General features: G+C 46.4%; 1 protein-coding gene and 1 pseudogene across 1 annotated transcript in view; both read right to left on the bottom strand.

The window, feature by feature from the left end:
* Nucleotides 1–17,957, bottom strand: part of LOC147010447 (uncharacterized) — a 188,325-nt pseudogene that overhangs the window by 10,002 nt on the left and 160,366 nt on the right.
* LOC147010450 (uncharacterized) overlaps nt 1–17,957 on the bottom strand; it is a 71,818-nt gene that overhangs the window by 2,805 nt on the left and 51,056 nt on the right. Inside the window, exons 16-17 of the mRNA XM_085860310.1 lie at nt 9,804–9,870; nt 2,135–2,245 (exon numbers count right to left, since the gene is read on the bottom strand). Coding sequence (XP_085716436.1) covers nt 2,135–2,245; nt 9,804–9,870 — 178 coding nt within the window. The remainder of the gene's footprint in view (nt 1–2,134; nt 2,246–9,803; nt 9,871–17,957) is intronic.

Below are 17,957 nucleotides of genomic sequence, written 5' to 3'. Positions count from 1 at the left end.
TATATATATATATATATATATATATATATATATATATATATATATATATATAGTCATGTGCCGCTTAACGACGTTCTGGGCAACGACGGATCGCATATATGACGGATCTGCCAGCTCTGAAAAAAAAAAAAATGAAAAAAAAATGTAGCTAATAAATTCCTATCGCCGAGTGATGTAGCCGACGTAGCGCTGCCAGTCGTATAAAAATAGCACATACAATTATGTACACTGTACAGTACATAATACTTCATAATGATAATAAACGACAGTGTGGCCCTGTTATAATGCGATTGTTGAGGTCCATAAAATGTCATCGCGAAAAAAATCAGGGTCGTGCTAAATCGGGATTCAAGAAAATCGGCTTTCAAACTGAACCAATGTTTGCACGTTTACCTTCAAGCAAGTAAATACCTTTGAATTGAAGAATTCCGCGAATAAATCGTTGTTACACTCGAAATTAAAACACAAATTTCTTTTTGGTGAAGCTTCTCATGTTGTTAAAACAATCGCACTGTTCCGAAAATATATATCACAATTGACAGGAGCTCGTTTCTTCATTTATAAATTATAACATCGATGCAATGATTACGTGTTTATGAAATCCAAACGCTATTTATTCATCTTTCTATAAATCGATGCGAGAGGCGATTGTAAGCTGCTGCGAACAACACCGATGGCCGTCATGAACAGCACAAAGGTAAAACTAACGTGTTTCCGTCTCTCTTGGATGCGTGTTACAATTGCCGACAGTATTCAGTACAGTAACATGCTGTACAGGTTTGTATCCGAGGAACAATAGGCTATACCATATAGCCTCGGTGTGTAGTTTTGTGTCAGTACGGTGTTCGAAAACGAAAAAAAAAAATGATGTTCGCACAACGACGACGTCGCTTAACGACGCGTTTCTCAGAACGTAACCCCGTCGTTAAGTGGCACATGACTGTATATATATATATATATATATATATATATATATATATATATATATATATATATATATATATATACATATATTCACATATATGTATTCACATATATCATGATATCTCAAAAGGTGTGGATGGATTCTGACGAAACTTGGTGGACGAGTTGGGTAAGTGCCAAGAACAAGCCGATTATATTTTGGAGGTCCAATTTCATATCCGTCTATCGGTGGGATACAAAAAGCAAACTGTTCAGCCTGTCAGAGAGATGCACTCTATCAAGTGATGCTCTAACTCTGTAAGAATTTACTGCAAAATAAAGTTGCAGGAATTAATTATCACCATAATATCATCCTCTCAGCTGTTGTCACATTCATGGCTAATCGTAACATGATCACATTTTCTTTGACATCAAAGAAACAGGATGATTTGGAGGCAAAGAGATAATCTTCATAAAGGACATCAATATTCGTGAAAAGGCATGGAAGGCATGTCTGTGTTAGTTGGGGAGTGTCGTCAGGAGGGATGAGGGGAATGTAAGTTCGGAAGGGTTCTGATGTTAAGATATTTAACAGGAGGAAAAGGGCCAGATTAAAATTGAAATGAAAGGAGATAATGAGGAGGTTCATGAGAGAGGTGGTGGCAAGGTTCATGAGAGAGATGGTGGCAAGGTTAATGAGAGAGGTGTTCGAAGGGTCATGAGAGAGGTGGTGAAAGGGTCATGAGAGAGAGATGGTGGAAGGGTCATGAGAGAGATGGTGGAAGGGTCATGAGAGAGATGGTGGCAAGGGTCATGACAGAGATGGTGGAAGGGTCATGAGAGAGAGATAGTGGAAGGGTCATGAGAGATATGGTGGAAGGGTCATGAGAGAGATGGTGGCAAGGGTCATGACAGAGATGGTGGAAGGGTCATGACAGAGAGATAGTGGAAGGGTCATGAGAGATATGGTGGCAAGGTTCATGATAGAGATGGTGGGAGGGTCATGAGAGAGATGGTGGAAGGGTCATGACAGAGATGGTGAAAAGGGCTATGAGAGGTGGCATGCAGATAGAGAGGATGGTCACGAGAGAGGAATAGAGAGAGAAAATCTTTTGTGGCCGACCCCACAAGGTGGGATTAAATGGGTCCATTGAAGTAGTAGTAGTAGTACTAGTAGTTGTGGTGGTGGTGGTGGTGGTGGTGAAGGTATCCCTCCCATGGAAAAGGTTACCGTTTAGCACCCTTCAGGAATCTTAAAGTGATGGGACTTCTCATCTTCGTTTTGGCATCACGAGGAACGTTCATTCTTTTCCATCTTGATAGGAGAAAGGTTTTCAGCATGCTAGTGAGAAAAATAAGGGAAAGTAAGAAAGAGATGTTACCCTGCACTACCAAGTCAACATTTAATATTCAATTATTTATTTTCAAGCAAAGTACTTCAACTGGTTATCGAGATAACCTCTTTTATACAAAGGTAAAGATGATTTTAATTGTTTTTTTCTTTCGCACTTTGGTTTCGTTCGTCACCAATATGGGATGTTAACCAGCAACAGAGGTTATAAATAAACATCTAACACTTCGTACACTGAATCCTGTGTGGAGGCGGTTGTGGTGAATCGGCTTGCTATCTCATCGTAGAAGGCCAACTTGATTGGAGGCAACTTTAAAACATTCTGTAAGGCTCACACTCCAACGAATAGTGCCCTTCTTGGATCTGTATTTTACAACAGAGAAGGTGGAGAAAACTCTCCAACATCACTTCGACATCTGCAATAGTTCCAGATGGAATTGGTACCCGTTTTCTAATTTCCTGCTCTGCTTCTCTTACTTCTCTCCTTTGTCTGTTCTCTTCAGCATATCCCTTTTCTTTGGCTGCCCAGAATTCTGTTAACATCACTTCTATTCACAAGGATACAGAAAAATATCCTCTCACCTACAGTACAGTAAACGTCCTGCAATCCAGAATTTCTGCCAACATCAACATCAAATTATTCCCTTTATTAAACGGCATGATCTCTTACCATCATGTTGATTGTGTCATACTCACTCCAATCAACGTCACCGAGATTTCATAAGGGGGGGGGGGTGGGAGGAGCGAATCTAAAAGTGTAAACTGTTGACTATCTTTGGCTCACGTGTGAAAAGGACACCATGTAAAGGGGGTCTGGGGGCATCCCTCTCCCCATGGGAATATTTTTATTCTCGATTTTGGAGCATTTTCGAGCCTTGTTTGGGTTTAATTACATCAGGAAAGATGAATGTTTGTAGATCTTTTATTTTATTTCAGAAAAGGAAAAAGGAATTTCACTTGAATTTTCTTTCACCAACAAAAGGGGAGTGCGTTCACACCCCACAAATCCCCCCAGTCGATGCGCATGCACTCAATGTTGACATGCTGCTGCTTCTCTCTCAGCAATGGTTGGAGGCATAAAATCACAAATAAGAGCTCAGGACCACATTCCATCTTGGGCATTCATCACAGTCTGGTATCCTGCATTGCTTAATAAGCTCACTGCCAAGGGTATACAAGGCCAAATGCATAACTGAGTGACTTCCTCCAATTACACAATCAATGCATTGCTATCAATACAACCCTCTTCTCTGTTTTCACAGTGGAGGCTGCAGTTCTCCCCTCCCCCCAACCCCCCAAGTCTTCAGCCAAGTCTTGATCTTTACATGCATGAGCGAGCTCTCCAAGCAGTACACTTCTCAGCCCATCTTTCGTGGGGAATGTCCTGTGACACATTCCTAGAAATGCACTTTATAATTTTTGTCATTTTTGAAAGATATTTTATTGATCACGACATACAGTATACTCCACATCATAATTTTGACAAGGTTCCATTATATTATGAAGATAATGGAAAATTATTTGGAATACCGGCTACCACCAAAGGTGAAACTCTTTCCGATTAGAGTGTACATAATATACAGTATATATATATATATATATATATATATATATATATATATATATATATATATATATATATATATATATATATATATATATATATATATATATATATATATATATTGTTGCGGGTTCGCACCCGCCGGCGTGCGAGCGGCCACGTAACTCGAATCGCGGCACGTCGCCCACCGGACGGACAATTCTGTCGTGACCATCTCGGACTAACGCCGGGAACTAGTTCACGGGTGGGCCCCCCGCGTGGGATAGGGTTGTTCGCCAAATTCGACCTACCTAAGTACCCACACGGAGGGTAGACCGGGCGATCGCACCTCGCCGCAGGTCGACTTCGGACACGGGCCACTTTAAGCGACCCGTTCCGTACTATCGGGATAACCGAGCGGTGTTATCGTCGGCCTCGACGGTTCCGATTAATTCTCGGGCGTATTTAGCCCACTACCAACCCTTTACGTGAAGTAAGATGGAGATTCAATGAAAGAAAAGACGAAGCGAAACGGGAAAAACAGTTCAACATAAAGCGCATTTATTTCGCGACACACGGATAGCACACATATACAATTACAACAACTATGCACCAAAAGCAAATGTAACAAAAGAAGAAACACAACAATTATGCACAAAAAGCAAATGTAACAAAAGAAGCACAATGCAGATCTACTACCGACTACCGAGCACACGGCAACACTTACACAGTTTTACTTCACAGACGGCGCCGACAACACATATACTCCAAAGCAAAAGGAAAAGGAGCCACCCTCAATTACAAGGGGGGCAGACGGGCCTGGGGCCGAGACCGCGTCGAGCCTACCCGTCTGGCGATGAGCCGCAAAATGGCAGCGGCGCCCCGACTCCGCGCTCCTCCGCGGGCCTCGCTGGCACTGTCTGGAATGGGGTGGGAACGGGGCCCCCCTTCTCGCACTATCTCAGCGCGGGGGGGAAACAGGGGGGGTTGTTGATGCTCTGGGGGAAAGAGGATATCTGGCCTGCTTGGGTCCCGCGACGAGCGACTCCACCGCGACCCCGACCGCGCTCCCGGCCTCCCCTCTCCGCAGCTCCCCGACAGACTCCGAACCCCGTCTTGACCGCTGCCGCTGCCACACCTCTCCAACTCGACAACTCTCCTCTCTCTCCCCCGCTCTCTTCCACTCTCCAACCAAAAACTCTCCTAATTCGCTCCGTGCTCGGCGCTTTATAGTCCGACAGGAGAAACCATATGCAGATTTTTGGATCAGAATCGGCTCGGGGGCGGAGCCACGCTCGCCCATTGGACGGAGGAAAAGTGGGCGTGAATCATTCTTGATCCGCGAATCTGCATATAGCGATTATACTCCGACGAGCCTGGAGGCGGGGCCAAATCGCCCCACGCTTGCTGATAGGACGGAACAGAAGTGGGCGTGCTTCATTCCTGATCCGACTTCTCGGAAAGGCCGCTCTTTGTACCCGCGGCTCAGCGCGCGTCCCGCACGAGTCCAGGATCGGTGCCCACAAGCGGTGCGGGAATGGCGGCAGAAGGAGAGGTGAAGGTGGTGGAGGGATTATTGTGGTGGTCCCTGGCCACGGTGACGCTTGGAATGGTGGTGATGCGATGATTGTGAGAGCGAGTGGTGACGGTAAAGGTCGTGGCTGTTGGCGTTGTTGTTGTTGTGAAGCGGCGTTGCGGTTGGTGGTTGTTGTGTGATGGCGGTTGAGACGTGGTTGGTTCAAAATAAAGATAGAACAGAAAAACGGCTATCTTGAAGGGTCGCAGCCCGAATGAATGACATTTATTCCCTCTAAACAACGGGTTTGGGCTAACTACACATATACTTACAGAGATATCTCACCTACGGGACCTGAATGGTGGTTTGCGAATTTCGTCAACCACAACAATATATATATATATATATATATATATATATATATATATATATATATATATATATATATATATATATATGTGTGTGTAATCTTAATGTATAGATGTATAGAAGGATTGACAGACTGAGAGCTCTTTCACGATTCTGTGGGTGGTGATGCACAGCCATTCTTAGTTGCTGGAGCGATCCGTCTGGTTGATTCTCATAACGAGCGAGACTCTCACACACTAACTAGTTCCGCGACGCAGCCTGCAAGACAATCGCTTGGTGTGGCCGGAGGACTAACTTCTTAGAGGGACGAGCATCTGCAAGCCGTGTGAGATGGAGCTGCATTTATTATTTTTTTTTAAACCCTTCTGCACACTGCCATTGAGGCTAGGTATGCAGGGCACCATCTGCAATTCCAAAAGGAGAGAAGTAATTGCTGTTTTATGGAAAATGTTATCCTCAAAAATACACTGCAGTGAACACACAGTCATGTTAAAGGATCAGCCTTTAAAACAAGACTTAAATCTTCCTTATGCAGGGAGACAGACAAATCCACAGTGTTTTATATCAGGGTGGATACATATTGTTACGAATTCTGGCCCGTCCGTCGTGCGATCGGCCACGTAACTCGAATCGCGACGCGTCGCCCACCGGAACGGACAATTCAGTCGTGACCCTCCTGGAACTATCGCCAAGGAGCTAGTCATGGGTGGGGGTTTAACCTCACCACAACCCAGTCCGCATTCCACCCGCGCGAAATAGGGTGAATCGCCGAAAGTCGATATACCTATGCACTCGCACGGGTAACCTACTGAGGGGTTGTACCACGCCACAGGTCGACTCCGTACACGAATCGCTTAAGCGGCTCGTTCCATGCTACAGGGATAACCGAGCGGGGTTATCGTCGACCTTAACGGTTCAGATTAGGTACCGGGTGTTTTAAACCCACTATAAATCCCTTACGTGATGCAAGATGGAGATTCAACAAAGGAAAGGACGAAGCAAAACGGGGGAACAATTGGACAAGCACATTTAATGCGCGACACACGGAAGCACGTATTTCCAGTCAGCAACAATCATGCACGTATGTACAGGCAAATAGAAGCAAAAGTAATACGACCGACTAAAGCAATGCACAAGCACTTAATCAGTTTTACTTGGCGGACTGGCACCACAAACACACATACAAAAGCCCAAAGAAAAGAAGAACCTCCCTTGTTGCGGCCGGTGAACCGTCTCCGGCACTTTCCGTGTCCACTCTCACAGGTACACCTCAGGCCACCTGCGGCGCCCTCCGTCCACGTCTCCCACCAATAGGCCTCGCCGGGCCACGAGCGCGGGAACGAACGAGGAGGAAGGGAACGCGAGTTGGTTTGCGGATCAACCGTCACGAGGAGAGAGCATACGGGAGGACCAAAGAGATATCCAAGAGGAAGGAACGCATTCACCAAGGAGCGAAGAAGAGAGGAGAAGAGAAGAGGGCGCGCCACGCCCGTGTCCGTCCTTTATGGAGCGGGGCTCCACCCTTTGCTCCGCCCCATTTCGGGCTCCACCCCCCTTCTGGGAGCCTACCAAAAAGGGGCGTTCCTCACTCCCGTCCGCGTCACACCGCGCGTCTACCAATCGGGAGCGAGCTGCCCCACCCCTCCCCTTCACACCAAGATTTCACAAAAAAAGACTTCACACCAAAAATGGCGAGAAAAAACCCCACAGGCTTCACAAGTGGTTTTGTTCTGCCAATCCTTTTCGGACGGTTTCCGTGGTGCGGAAACCGTCTTGCTATGGTCCGCGGAGGATGGCGTTCGTAAGCGGGTGAAGTGGCGAAGATGGTGGTGATTGTTGTGGGGGTGGTGTGAGCGTGGTGGGCGTTGTGGCGTAGTTGGTGGCGGTTGTTGTTTGCGTGGAGGTTTGTGGCAATGGTGGCCCACACTAAAGCGTTGCAGCCCAAATGAATCACACATATTCCCTCTAAACAACGGGTGTGGGCTAACTACACATGAACTTATTGATATATCTCACCTGAGGACACTTTATGGTGTATTGCGAATTTCCACAACCGTAACACTATACATGTACTGTTTATACTGTATACACAAATCAAACATTGTCTCTGCCGTGATGAACACCAGTTAGTCGGTTTGCAGTCAGGAAGCTATATTATAGAAAGAGCCGTGTCTGTCTGCTTGTTTGTCGTGCCATAACTTGAGAAAGGAGAAACAAATTTCAATGAAGACAATGATGGTGGATACAGGGAACTCCCAGGAAGGTTTGCCGTGCAAAAAAAAAAGAGAAACAAGTGAAGGTACATGTAAAGTACACTGCCCCCATGCCAAATAAATGAATAACAAATCCTCCAGTGTGCGACATTGCCGGGGCACCTTCGGTGCCCAGCATTGCCGCCGTGCAGTGCATCGAGACAGAATTGGGAGGAAGCAGTGTACTTCTGAGGTGAATGTGTACAAATGATACTTACTCGGCGTGCAACACATGGAGACGGAATTGGGAAGGAGTGGTGTACAATAATTGATTTACTGCATAATTAAAATAAATAAATAATAATCGTAAAATAATTAATTTCTTAATCAATTGGCTAATAGTATACCAAAACCACCACTCTTTCATCAGAATCGATAACTTTTTGAAAATTAAGTAATTAATCGGAAAATGAATAATAATTAATAATTCGATAATAAAGAAGTAATTAATTAATTGATGAATCAAAAATTTTAAAAAGTGTTTTGCCCAAGAACATCTTCACTTTTGTCCCCAAATTTCAGCTTCCTTGCTCAAAGGATGGCTGCAATATCGCCCGGACAAACAAACAAGAAAGAAAACAAACGGAGTAAAAACTGAGTACTGCCTTCCTTCGGCACCCGGCGATGATGTCATGCATCTCCTGGATATGGAATTGGGAAGAAGAGGTGTACAAAAAATGAAGGAAAGTTTGTTTGTGTATGGGTACATGGGCACACGTGGAAAAACTACAAAAGCGAATTTGCGACGCTGGTTATCCCAGCCCGGAGCGAGATCTCCCAGGAATCCTTTTGTCTGCTTGTCATGCTTGAACTTGAGAACTAAATGAGCCATTTACGCAAGATTGTTACGCATCAGCGAAGTGATGGGTCTTATGTGTGAGAAATAATTAAGCGAAAGGAGCACACTGACCCTAGATGTGACATGACACTGACAACATGCACACAAGTTATGCCGACACAGCACCTCCAAATTAGGATAGTGTCCATGTGGCACTCAGGTGTTTGACTACTGTAATCTATGCATTTATGGTCATGAATAAATGAAAGTAGAGCCACCGATCCAGATTTCAGTCTTCGAAGACCTGAGTGCCAGATGGGGTGAATCATCATTGTGTGTGCCATCCTTTTGATGCATGTTAAACTTGGCGTCCCATCTCCCGACATGAGTTGGTGCACGTTAACGATCCCCTGCTGTCCTTCATGAAGAGTAGACAAGCCATCAGTGGCACAATGGCCAAATTACAAATTCCTGCTCAAACTTCTGCTGCAAAGGCAATGGAACACCACATATTATAACCCTTGCTCAGGAAGCTGCTTCAGTGGCACCGACACTCTGTGACAGAGGATGAGGATTACCACAAAGTTGAACAAACCATGTCAGCATTGTTAATCACAGTAGTCCATACTGAAAGCCTTCGAACAAAGGATGCAGTGCAAGGCAATAATTTAATTGAAGAAAACAGCTGGTTCGGGGAGGAATTTGGAATTTGGCCAGAGTGCCGGAGATAGCTCGCCTTCTCTTTGCGAAGGACACCATGGGATCTTTAACATCCACCACCAAATTCTGGCAGATGGGATTCCCGTTTAACGTCCATTCAGGGGACGGCACACAAATTGATGAATCACCCTGCATGTGAAACACTGGGATGACAATTTACTGTATCGTTGATTCAGGATTCAAACCCATGCTAGACAGCTTCAATGTGAGTACGCGTGCCTCTAGAGTCTAGGACATCCTGCCCGGCCATTGAATACAATTATATGACACATTGTTCCTAAAACCATGCTAAGTATGCCAGAGCAGTTTGCTATGGATAATACAAAACAAACAATAAACAAACAAACACTCAAATACCCGCTTGAACATACCTCTCAATCAGGAACAGATTTATGAAGTAATCTTCTTTGTTGGGTACAAATATCTCAACACTTGGTTCTGGAAAGCAAAAACAATGTCAATTCAACAATGTTTAAATGGTAGAATACAGCAGTTCAATTCAACACAGTGATGACCAGCATTGTTAATCTGACCAGGCCAACAGAAATCCACATCAGCTGTTGAGGGCGTTTCTACACACACACACACACACACACACACACACACACACACACACACACACACACACACACACACAGAGAGAGAGAGAGAGAGAGAGAGAGAGAGAGAGAGAGAGAGAGAGAGAGAGAGAGAGAGAGAGAGAGAGAGAGAGAGAAAGAGAGAGAGAGAGAGATATCATTCCAAATGATACACCATGTGGTGTACCCCCAAAATATTACAGGAGAAAATGGATTTCCCACGACAGATATTACGTAACAGGCTCTGAATCAAACAAAAAAATACACCAATTGTATGTATGCATGCATGCATGTATGTATGTATGTATGAATGAATGTATGTACGTATATACAGGTAGTGGACAAATGCATGCCAGGAAAATGCACCCCACAACATTACAGAACCACCAGAACCCTTCACTGTTGGAACAAAGCACTCAGGGTTGTAGAGTTGCTTCGGTTGGTGCCACATGTGCACTCATCCATTTGTTGAGAGCATGGTGAAGCATGATTCATCTGACTATATCACATTTCTTCACTGCTTAGTAGTCCATTGCTGTGCTCGGTAGACCACTGGAATCACAAGCGTTCATTGCCAGGTTTGATGAGCGGTTTGTGCACTGCAACCCAACTATTGCGTCCCGCTCTGTGGAGTTCTCGGCGGACCATTTTTCAAACTGTCTGCTTGTGCCCAGGTTGAAATTTACAGTCAATTGATCTGCAGTTCCTAGTCTGCTTTGCCTTGTACTTCAAATTAATGCACAGATATCACGATTCAGGAGTAAGCTCTTCTGCCCACTGTTGCCCTTTGATGATGATATCTTTCCCTTGGAGTTCCATGCTGACATCACCTTCAAAACCGTTGATCGTAAAACATTTTTTGTATACCTTGTCGAGGCTCGTATGAGAGCTAACACACAATGCACAGCAAGGGGGACATGAGACAAGAGGGGCGGGAGTGGGAAGGACAAAACAGTGGGGAACAGAGACATTAGATCTGTAGAAGGGAGAGGGATGGGGCAGGGAACATGGGGAATACAAGATGGACATTACAGGGGCTTTCAGGAAGGAAAGCAGGGAATTTGACTTCCGGTTCCGGTTTTGAGCGGCAAGAGGTCTCCTTCGGGGCTCCCTGCTGACGTTCTCAAAGTTAAGTTCCGGTTGTTATTTGTCCCGTTTTAACTGTTTAATTTTCTCACCTACATGTTACTGTGTGTTCCTAGTTCGGTTTTGTTTCAAAAATCGTGCTATTTTGTGAGTATTTATGTCGACGTTCTTCCTTGGTGTTTGAGGCCTAGTCCTAGGCTTGAGGCCTACCGGTTCCACTCGGTGTTCGATCGTTTTTTTTTGTTTGTTTGTTTGTTTTTTCTCCCCATTACCTTTAACTTCTATCCTCCCCATTACCTTCAATTTTCATCCTCCCCACTTTCCAAACATCCCCCATTCTCCCAACTAATCTCTTTCTTATCTCAAAAAAAAAAATAAAAATAAAAAAATAAAAAAATACCCAACAACAACAACAACAACAACACGCTCACCTTCTCCCGATTCTGCTACTTCTTCTTCCTCTTAACTTCCTCCTCGTCTTCCTCGATTTCTTTTTTTTTTTTTACACTTCCATGACCTAATCTGTTGAATTCTCTCATACATTAATATTAACAACAAAAACGATCTTATAATGCTTCATCTTCCTCTCTCACACATGTGGTACTCTTTACTGTTTCACAATGCACTTCTCTTCTGCTATTTTAACAGACTGCTCTCATTTCGACCTCTCCTTCATTCCTTGCCTAAAAAATCCAACTATTACAGTGCTTCTTCTCTCCATGCTCTGAATTCGCCTTCATTGCATCCATCAAGAATTGTGTTAAATCGCATCTCTGACCTAAAACTTTTAAAAACCACAGTTTGCAATGGATGCTCGCTTTCCATCAACCATTCTTTTTTTCCAACTTCAGTGCCAACTCACCCCCCTCACCCCTCACTCTCACTCTCAAAGCAACCATCCCACTCTTCTCCCTCCAAGCCTCCCTCTCACCTCTTTCAAAAATTCCCCCTCACCTTTCTCCCACCTTTCATCCCCCTCACTCTTCCTTCTCTAAGTTGCCCCCCTCTCATCCACCAACCTGCCTCCCTCCACTGCCCTCTCACCTCCATCTCTTCACTCCACCTCCTCAAATCCTCAACTGCCATCTTCCTTGTCTCTTGTCCCCCCTCTCTCCCAGCACCACAGAGCCTTTTCTCCTCCTCATTCGGCCCCCTCCCCTCGCTATTCTGCAATACCCCACACTCCTTCAGCAACCCTCCTTACCTCCCCCTCGTCCCTCGTCCTACCCTCCCCCGCCCCTCCACCTCCTGCACCCAAAGCCTCCTCCCCTACCTCTTCATTAAAAGTGTGGACCTCAAATATCCGGGGCCTTCGCTCAAACCTTTCAGATCTTTCCATGCAGGTTGCCACTGACAAACCAGACATTATCTGCCGAACAGAAACTTTCCTCTCCCAAGACGTGTCTGACTCCCAAGTATCTCTCCCTGGTTACTCCCTCTTACGGTATGACAGACCTGAGCCTCGTCCTGGTGGAGGTGTTGCTCTCTTCATCAAAGACTCTATTCCTCACTCTCCCTGCACTACTCTCACTCCCCCACACCCCCAGGAATACCTCTGGCTTCGGCTTCCCCTCCACTCCCACCTCATGTTTATATGTGTACTGTACCGTCCACCGAACAGTGATGACTCCATCTACACCTCACTCTCCGAAAACATGGACCATCTTCTATCTTCTCATCCAAACTCTCTCTTCCTCTTATGTGGCGACTTCAATTGTCATCACGCCAGTTGGCTAGGTGTGGGGACCTCTCTCACCTGCCATGGGACATCAGCAAAAGCTTTCTGTGACTCATTGGGACTGACTCAATCGGTCAACTTCCCGACCCGGATCTCAACCAATGGTACTCCATCTCTTCTGGATCTGATTTTGACAAATTTCCCTGACAATATCTGCTGCTCTTCCTTCGCTCCAATTGGTTCTTCTGACCACGTCCTTGTTAAAGTGGACATCTCTCTGGCTGTTATCAGAGAACCACCTCACCGCCGTCGAGTCTGGCATTTCACTCAAGCCGACTGGCAGGGTCTCCGAGCAGCCATCAAACTTACAGACTGGTCTCCTATCACTACTTTCTCAAACATCAACTCATCCTGGGAATTCTTTCAAAGAAACTTGCTCTCCCTCATGCACAGATTTATCCCCTCTCGTGTTCAGTTGTCTTACCCTTCCTCCCGCCCTTGGTTTACTGAAGCTTGTGGCGAGGCAGTTGTCCTGAAACAACTTGCCTTTGCCTCATGGAAAGCAAACCCAACTGAGGGCAATCTCAGTTCTTTCCACAAAGCTCGGAACAAGTGTGTATCTACCCTCAGGAGAGCCAGAAAACAACATCTTTCTCATCTCAAGTCTGAACTCTCAAACCTCTCTCCCTCCTCAAAATCCTGGTGGCGTTTAATCAAATCTGTTTCTGGTGTATGTTCCCCCTCCATCCCCTCCCTTACCTCAAATGGCCGCACTGCTGATTCCACACGTGATAAAGCTGAATGTCTAAACTCGGTGCTTGCAGCTAAATCTTGTGTCTCAAACCCATCACTATCTCTACCCACTTTACCCAGTCGCACCCAACTGTCCCTGGACTCTGTATCCTTTTCTCCTGACAAGGTGGAGAGCTTGCTTTCAAACCTCGAGTCAGATTCTGCAACCGGTCCAGACGGCATCAGCCCACGTGTCCTCAAAGCCTGCTCTTCTGCTCTTGCTCACCCTCTCTCTGTTCTATTCACCCTCTCATTTTCCCAAGGTCATCTGCCATCTGCTTGGAAATCTGCTAACATCACTGCCCTGCATAAAAAGGTGCAAAAACAGATCCCTGTAACTACAGACCAATCAGCCTTCTCCCAATCATCAGCAAGGTTATGGAATCCATCATCGCTTCAGACATGAAATCCTTCCTCTTCTCCAATGGCTTGATTTCCAATCATCAATTTGGTTTCAGACCAGGTCACTCTACCCTGGATATGCTGCTACTGCTCTCCCATCAATGGATGGAGGTCCTCAATGCCAGACAGGAAATCCGAGCCGTATCCCTGGACATATCACGTGCTTTTGACACAGTCTGGCACCCTGCCCTACTCACCAAACTCTCTTCCCATGGTATTCAAGGCCATCTCCACTCATGGCTCATAGACTTCCTCTCCTGTCGCAGTCAACGTGTGGCCCTAAATGGAGTTCTTTCATCCCCTCTTCCTGTGCAGGCTGGAGTTCCTCAAGGTAGCGTTCTGGGCCCTGTTCTTTTTCTGGTTTTCATCAATGATCTCTCGGACTCTCTGGAAAATCCTCTATTTCTCTTTGCCGATGACTCCACCCTCTGCCGTACCATCTGTCATCCCTCAGACCGGCAAGCAGCAGCTTCTTCGCTCACTGCAGATCTGGATAAAATCACAAACTGGTCCAACACGTGGAACATGTCTTTCAATCCACACAAATCTCACACTCTCACTATGTCTCTTCGAAAGGACCGTTTACAAAACCCCCATCCACTTTCTCAACAATCCTCTGGAAGAAGTCTTTTCTTTCAAGCTTCTGGGTCTCACTATCTGCCATGACCTTTCCTGGGAAAGTCACATTTCCAACCTTGCCTCAAAAGCCAGTCGCCGACTGGGAATCCTCCGTCGTGCAAAGTCCTTCCTCGGCCCTCTTGAGCTCCTGACTACTTACAAAGCTTTTGTCCGTAGCCTGATGGAGTACTGCTCTCCCCTCTGGGCTGGTGCTCCTGCCTCCCACCTTTCTCGACTTCACGCTGTCGAAACCAGGGCTTTTAAGATCATTGGCATCTCCCGCAATGAAGCTGAGTCTTTGGGCCTCTCACTCAATCACCGCAGGTTGGTCGGTGGTCTTTCTGTCTTCTACCGACTCCTCTCCAGCCTTGCCCCCCTGCTCTCTCTGCGATTTGTCCCAACCACATTTCCACAGGGCGCTCAAGGTCCGCCAACAACCCCCTTCTGGTAAAACTTCCAAAATCACGAATCACTGCTCATCTTCACTCTTTCATTCCTCTTTTTTCCCACCTTTGGAATAAACTTCCTCACTCTATTCTTTCCCATTCTTCCCTCCAGGCTTTCAAAACAGCTGTTCACCACCACCTCTTATCTTCCCCATCCAAATCCTCGATCTTTTCTACCCCCGATAATCCACCCAAGCCCACTTCCTTCAATTCTCCTGCTTTCCTTCCTGAAAGTCCCTGTAATGTCCATCTTCTCCTCGCCATGTTCCCCGTCCCATCCCCATCCCTCTCCCTTCCACAGTTCACCTGTGTCTGTTCCCCAATGTTTTGTCCCTTCCACTCCCGCCCCTCTTGTCTCATGCCTCCTTGCTGTGAGTTGTGTGTTAGCTCTCATACGAGCCTCGACCAAGGTATACAAAAAAAAAAAAAAATAAACATTTTTTGTATACCTTGTCGAGGCTCGTATGAGAGCTAACACACAATGCACAGCAAGGGGGACATGAGACAAGAGGGGCGGGAGTGGGAAGGACAAAACAGTGGGGAACAGAGACATTAGATCTGTAGAAGGGAGAGGGATGGGGCAGGGAACATGGGGAATACAAGATGGACATTACAGGGGCTTTCAGGAAGGAAAGCAGGGAATTTGAAGGATGGGTGGGCATGGGTGGATTATCGGGGGTAGAAAAGATCGAGGATTTGGATGGGCGATGATAAGAGGTGGTGGTGAACAGCTGTTTTGATGGCCTGGAGGGAAGAATGGGATTGAATAGAGTGAGGGAGCTTATTCCAAAGGTGGGAAAAAAGAGGAATGAAAGTGAAGGTGAGCAGTGATTCGTGATTTTGGTAGTTTTACCAGAAGGGGTTGTTGGCAGACCTTGAGCGCCCTGCGCAAATGTGGTGGGAACAAATCACAGAGAGCAGGGGGGCGAGGCTGGAGAGGAGACGGTATTAGACAGGAAGTCCACCGACCACCCTGCAGCGAAAGCATGAGAGGCCCAAAGACTCAGCCTCATCGCGGGAGATGCCAATGATCCGAAATGCCTTGGTTTCCACTGCATGAAGCCGAGAAAGGTGGGAGGCAGGAGCACCAGCCCAGAGGGGAGAGCAGTGCTCCATCAGGCTGCGCATGAAAGCTTTGTAGGTGGTCAGGAGCTCAGGTGGGCTGAGGAAGGACTTTGCACAACGGAGGATTCCCTGTCGGCGACTGGCTTTGGAGGCGAGGTTTGAAATGCGGATCTCGCAGGAAAGGTCATGGCAGATAGTGAGACTCAGAAGCTTGAAAGAAAGGACTTCTTCCAGAGGAATGTTGAGAAAGTGGATGGGGGGGGGGGTTCAAAACGGTCCTTTCGGAGAGACATAGTGAGAGTGTGAGATTTGTCTGGATTGAAAGACATGTTCCACGTGTTGGACCAGCTTGTGATTTTACCCAGATCTGCAGTGAGCGAAGAAGCTGCTGCATGCCAGTCTGAGGGATGACAGATGGTACGGCAGAGGGTGGAGTCATCAGCAAAGAGATAAAGAGGATTTTCCAGAGAGTCGGAGAGTCGGATTGATGAAAACCAGAAAAAGAACAGGGCCCAGAACGCTACCTTGAGGAACTCCAGCCTGGACAGGAAGAGGGGATGAAAGAACTCCATTTAGGGCCACACGTTGACTGCAACAGGAGAGGAAGTCTGCGAGCCATGAGTGGAGATGGCCTTGGATACCATAGGAAGAGAGTTAGGTGAGCAGGGCAGTATTGCGTGCAGATTTCCAAGCAGATGGCATATGATCTTGGGCAAATGAGAGGGTAAATAGAACAGAGAGAGGGTGAACAAGAGCAGAAGAGCAGATTTTTAGGACACGTGGGCTGATGCCGTCTGGACCGGAAGCAGACTCTGAGTTGAGGTTTGACAGCAAGCTCTCCACCTTGTCAGGAGGAAAGGACACAGAGTCCAGGGACAGTTGGGTGCGACTGGGTAAGTTGGATCGAGAAAGAGATGGGATTTGGACACAATATTTAGCTGCAAACACCGAGTTTCGTCATTCAGCCTTTTCAGGTGCGGTATCAGCAGTGCGGCCATTTTAGGTAAGGGACGGGATGGAGGGGGAACATACACCAGAATCAGATTTGATTAGACGCCACCAGGATGTTGAGGAGGGAGAGAGGTTTGATAGTCCGGACTTGAGCATGGAAAGATGTTGTTTTCTGGCTCCCCTGAGGATAGATACACACTTGTTCCGAGCTTTATGGAAGGAACTGAGATTACCCTCAGTTGTGTTTCCTTTCCATGAGGCAAAGGTAAGTTGTTTCAGGACAACTGCCATGCCACAAGCTTCAGTGAACCAAGGGCGGGAGGAAGGGTAGGACAACTGAAGACTAGAGGGGATAAATCTGTGCATGAGGGAGAGTAAGTTTCTTTGAAAGAATCCCCAGGATAAGTTGATGTTGGAGAAAGTAGCGATCGGAGACCAGTCTATAAGTTTGATGGCTGCTTGGAGACTTGCCAGTCGGCTTGAGTGAAATGCCAGACTCGACGGCGGTGAGGTGGTTCTCTGATAATAGCCAGAGAGATGTCCACTTTGACAAGGACGTGGTCAGAAGAACCGATTGGAGCGGTGAAAGAACAGCAGATATTGTCAGGGAAATTTCTCAAAATCAGATCCAGAAGAGACGGAGTACCATTGGTTGAGATCCAGGTCGGGAAGTTGACCGATTGAGTCAGTCCCAATGAGTCACAGAAAGCTTTTGCTGAAGTGCCATGACAGGTGAGAGAGGTACCCACACCTCGCCATCTGGCATGATGACAATTGCAGTCACCACATATGAAGAAGAGAGAGTTTGGATGAAAAGGTAGAAGTTGGTCCATGTGTTCGGATAGTGAGGTGTAAATGGAGTCATCAGTGTTTGGTAGACGGCACAGTACACATATAGACAGGAAGTGG

This window comes from Eptatretus burgeri, chromosome 16 (assembly GCF_056783735.1).
Source record: "Eptatretus burgeri isolate ZD-2024b chromosome 16, Ebu_testis_v1, whole genome shotgun sequence".
Classification (NCBI taxonomy): Eukaryota; Metazoa; Chordata; class Myxini; order Myxiniformes; family Myxinidae; genus Eptatretus; species Eptatretus burgeri.
The sequence above is the reverse complement of the archived record's forward strand: the minus strand, read 5'-3'. Positions and strand labels throughout refer to the sequence as shown.